The sequence below is a fragment of the Apaloderma vittatum genome, unplaced genomic scaffold (genome assembly GCF_000703405.1).
Source record: "Apaloderma vittatum isolate BGI_N311 unplaced genomic scaffold, ASM70340v1 scaffold30411, whole genome shotgun sequence".
Taxonomy (NCBI): domain Eukaryota; kingdom Metazoa; phylum Chordata; class Aves; order Trogoniformes; family Trogonidae; genus Apaloderma; species Apaloderma vittatum.
The window spans coordinates 34,589-39,127 of NW_009697878.1; the positions used below are offsets into that span (position 1 = coordinate 34,589).

At 54.7% G+C, this 4,539-nt stretch overlaps 1 protein-coding gene across 1 annotated transcript in view; it reads right to left on the reverse strand.

Moving 5' to 3' along the window:
• Positions 1 to 3,091, reverse strand: part of TEX264 (testis expressed 264) — a 35,477-nt gene extending 32,386 nt beyond the window's left edge. The window contains 1 exon segment of the mRNA XM_009877807.1: positions 2,813 to 3,091. Coding sequence (XP_009876109.1) covers positions 2,813 to 3,091 — 279 coding nt within the window.
• Between the last annotated feature and the right edge of the window lie 1,448 nt (positions 3,092 to 4,539).

A 4,539-nucleotide genomic window follows, 5' to 3' on the forward strand; every position in this document is an offset into this window, starting at 1 on the left:
AGCAGCCAAGAGCCGGGCTCGAGGGAGGTGTCTGGCCAGAGCCCACCGGTGCTCAGCCAGGGACACCACGGGACACAGCGGGCAGCGAGCACGTTCTGCTGTTAATGACAAAAGGTCTATTTTTGGTGACGAGTCAACATTCGCAGTAGGTGGCCAGCTCTGGGCGGACCAGCCTCTGCCAGAGGGTGCTTCCCTGAGGTCAGGAGAGCACTGAAAATGAGGAGGAAGAGAAGGTCACCTCTTCCTCCCAGGGAAAAGGCAGTCTGGGTGACTGGTCCCACCCAGTTGGACTTCCAGGAACGACAAGCCAGCAAGGCACAACATCTGCTATGCTGTCACGGTTACAGCGGGTATGAGCCCACACGGGACGCTGGGCACTCCAGGCATGAGCACTGCAGCTGCTCACCCTAAACTGGCCCCTTCTTCACCTGCCTGGAGGCAAGGCAGCCCTCTGCCCATCCTGTCCAAGGACATCCTCACTTTCAGCACCCTGCCTGGCCCGGCCTGCCCATCGGTGAGATGCAGATCTCCACAGGAACCAACTCAGGAGCCACAGATCAGTCCATGGAAGGCCCCACCAGCACCCCAGCTGCTCTGGCTGACCCAGGTCTGACAGGGCACTCATGGGTATCATCTAGACACTCACGTGAACTCAATACCATCCCTTGTGAGGGCCGCACCACAGGCTGTAGCTCCCCACAGCATCCTGCTCTGTGCAAGGAGCTCCCCTCGGCTCGCACACCAGCTGAAGGCACTTGCACCCTGTGCTGGATCCGTAGTCAGTCCACAGGCGAGTACAGAACCCTCGGCAGAGCAGGGAAAGAAGACTTCCACATCCCGTGGCGTGCTCCAGTCCAGACTGGGCACCAGCTGAGCCACCGGGTAGAGGTCTCAGTGTGCCTTGAGCATAGCAGGCCAAGAGCTGTCTCCACCAGCTGAACCCTGAAACCTATCCCAGTCATCAACACCAAGATGGGTTTCCTTGGCCACCAGATGCCATTCACCCACACTGGCAGAGAAAGTGTCCCCCTCCGAGAGACCCAACTGTGAAAGGAGAAATAGTTGGCTTTCAAAACCCTGGGTGGCCACCAGAGACAAGTTCTGCAGCCCCAGTGCCTGTTCCAACCGCAGGGTGAGGGCAGAGATGCAACAGATGCAGGAGGAGGAGAAAAGAGACTGGACCAGAAAGAGGAGGCAGCTTCATCCCGCATGGACAGCCTGACTTTCCAGGGTCGTGTAGCAGCCACTCCTTCTCAGCTTTGCCTGGTGCTGCCAGGGAAAGCATTCCCTGTGCCAGGCATGGCAGGAGTCACCACAAATATCCTTATCAGTATTGCCAGGCCTCAGCAGTACAAGCTTTCAGTAGCCCATGCTTGGGCAAACAGAGGCAAGGCACAGTGCCCAAGCAGAGAGTCTGCAGGGCAACCACAGGCATGTCTGCATCATGTCCCCGGAGCAGGGCAGCACCAAGCATGGGCACTGAGCCCTTCCAACAGCATCAGCTGCCCCACTCTAACCCAGAGACACAAGGGGAAGAAGCAGCAGCACCAGGGTTCTCAACTCCAGACAAGGACCTTGACACAAGGACTAGGACACAGACTGGTGGCAGGGGGTTTGGCCCCAGCACACCAGGCACTGCCTATGGCTCCCATTCCTCACCTGCTCCAAACGTGACATTTTTTGCAGACAAAAGTGTCCAAGAACATCTAGTCAAATGCTGTCTCTGCCCAGCTAATCCCAGGGTAAAAGTCCTCCTCACCACTCTCCTTCCAAAACCAGGAAGAAAATGTCTTGGGACTCTGCCTAGGCTCCCAGCCCTCGCAAGCACCATCCTGCAAGGAACAAAACAGGGTTCCTGAAACAGGACCAGTCACTCCCAGAGCAGAAGCCCTGGGTGAGAGCTGTGAGCCCAAGCACTGTGCCTCGTGCCAGCCCCCAGCACACGCGCCCAAGTGCACACACGCAGCTGCTGGCCACTCTGCCATCCCTCCCGCCATGACATTCCTCCACGGTCACACTAGCTACCGCAGAATTACTGGGGAGCCAGGCTGTCTGCCATGGACAAATGTCCACATGCAAATATTTGGAGAACCTAGTGCCACCTAGCATCAGCAGCCAGGCTCCTGACCCCACAGCAAGTTCTGATGCACTTTTGTTCCTTCCATGTCCTGGACTGTGCCTGCCAGCGTGCTTAGCTCTGGCTGACAGCCACCAGGCAGTGCGCTTTCTGCTCACCTCTCAGTCTGAAGAGCATCATGGAGTAACTGTTTCATCAGACAGGAGCCCTTGGCACTCATCACCTGAGGCTTCAGTAAGAACTCTCAGGGGATGAAAGGACTACAGGGAAGCTCAGAAGCACGAGAGCACTAGAAACAAGAGGAGGAGTATGGATGAGGACAGAGCAAGCTGAAGAGACCATCTGCTTTCAACCACAGAGCTGCAAATCCAGAAGGAGTCTTGGCTGCACTTCCTGCAGCCAGGGGATCTGCCAAAGACTCCCTCACCTCGGGGTCATGAACAGTGGCCTCTGCCCCATAACCAGATCCATTATCCTGTGAATAATTTGTTCAGCAGAAGCTATCCGAAGACAGCAAGCTTTGCTCACCCAATGCCTTCCTGTTAGGCTTATCCAAGAAACCATCTGCTTTCAGGTTCTTTTCCCCATAGAGCAGATCTAGGAGACCTTGTGAACCCCAGTGTTCATTTACAGAGGATAAGCTGTAAGTGCCTGAAATACAGTCAGGGAGCATCCTGAGCCAGGAATCCAAGTACTGACCATGAGAGCTTGCTGGCCCCACGGGGCACACCTTACCGTGTGAGGGTTGTCGTAGTAGACACCGATGGAGCAGAGCTTGGAAGAGATGCTGCAGCCGTCTGTGAAGAGTTGCCCGGATTCGCCATAGGGGCCTACCCTGAACTTGTAGGCCAGCGTGATGCTGCCGACCGGCGGGGAGCCAGCACTCACAACGACCTCCGTGAAGAGCCCCGAGTAGACGACAAAACCGAAGACGGTCAGCAGGAGCAGCGTCACCAGTGCCGCGATGAGCCCGAGGAGGACCCAGTCAGACATGATGGAGACTTGGTGCTCCATGCTTCCTGACAGACCAGCAGCAAAAGGAGAGAAGAAAACGGAGAGGGGTTAGGCAGGTACTCACTAAAGCTATTTATTTGCACTAAAACGCATTCACTTCTAACTCTTCTAAAGTGTGAAGCTTAAAGACGGCGAAAATCCCCCAGAAACCTCCTGTATATTAGTCCCACATTGCATCAGCCTGTTCCAATTGGTCACCAGGTTAAATCATGCTGCTTCAGCGCCTCTTGGGAATAAGGTAATTACGGAGGGGGACAGAGAAGCACTGTTCCCATCTCTCCAGAACCAATCACACCGCTCACATCCAGCCTTGTGTCCAGGAGAGCCCAAAAGCCACCCTGGTAGCTGGCACCACCCAACAGATCAACAGATAGACTAGGCTAAAGATCAGGGGATCGTAACCAATTAATTCATCATGTATAGATACCAGACCCAATATCGTGACCATGGCAGCCCCTTTGCCAAAAAGTCTCAAAGTCCAGGCCTGTAACAACCTAAACAAGGCCCACACTGGTTCAGAGTTGAGCCCTGCATCAGATCCAAGCACTCAGAGAGGCTCAGAGAAAGCTGAAGACTCATCTAGAAAAAGCATTTCCAACATGCTCAGGTGCAATGAATTACCAGTATTCCTTTTAGATTGCTTTTTTTTAACCTAAAAGAGTTTTTATAACCCTAACCAAGGCTTCCTAGTTTTTTTGGCATCTTTTCTCTTGTGTTCTGACTGCAGGACACAGCAGCCCAGTGAACGCCTCCTGCTCATTTGCACCCACCGAGCACAACCACTCTTGGGAGCTGCAACCCAAACCATCGCAGGAGAGTTGTTTGTGTTTTATTATCCCTTGAAACACAGCTCCGGTCACAAGGACTTGCTGCAATGCTCCCCTGGGACTTTCACAGGAGCTAGGGTTGAAAGCAAAAGCTGAAGTAAACAATTCACCTTTACCTCTGCGTTATAAACACACTCTGTCTAAAAAAAAAAAAGTCATTCACAGTAGCTGCTGCTTGCTCAGCTTTACAGCATGAGAAAAGCCACATCCTGCAAGGAACTGCAGGCGGCTCCGCTCTGCTCGACCCTGGCAAGCAGGGGGACAGCAAAACCAAGCCCAGCAAAGCCAGCACGGCCAGCTGTGCCCTTGGTGCTATGGCATCGCTGGGCTGGGGCCCGTCTCACACCACAGCCCTACTCACCTGAAAAACCAGCTCAGCCCAGCAACGGTTCACGACATCTGATCGCCAGGGGCGCGGGATCCACGGCGCTGCAGCAGGAAAAAACAAATGTCATTGCTTCCTTTCAAACTCACGAGGCCAAGAACAAAACAGTCGCGTCAGAGCACCCGAAAGGCGCCCGGTTGCCTCGGAGCTGCTGCCCAGAGGAGGGGCGTCCCGAGGAGCGCCTTCACCCTCCACCCCGCAGGCCCGGGTTTCTTCCCAAAGCTGGGTGGCTGAGC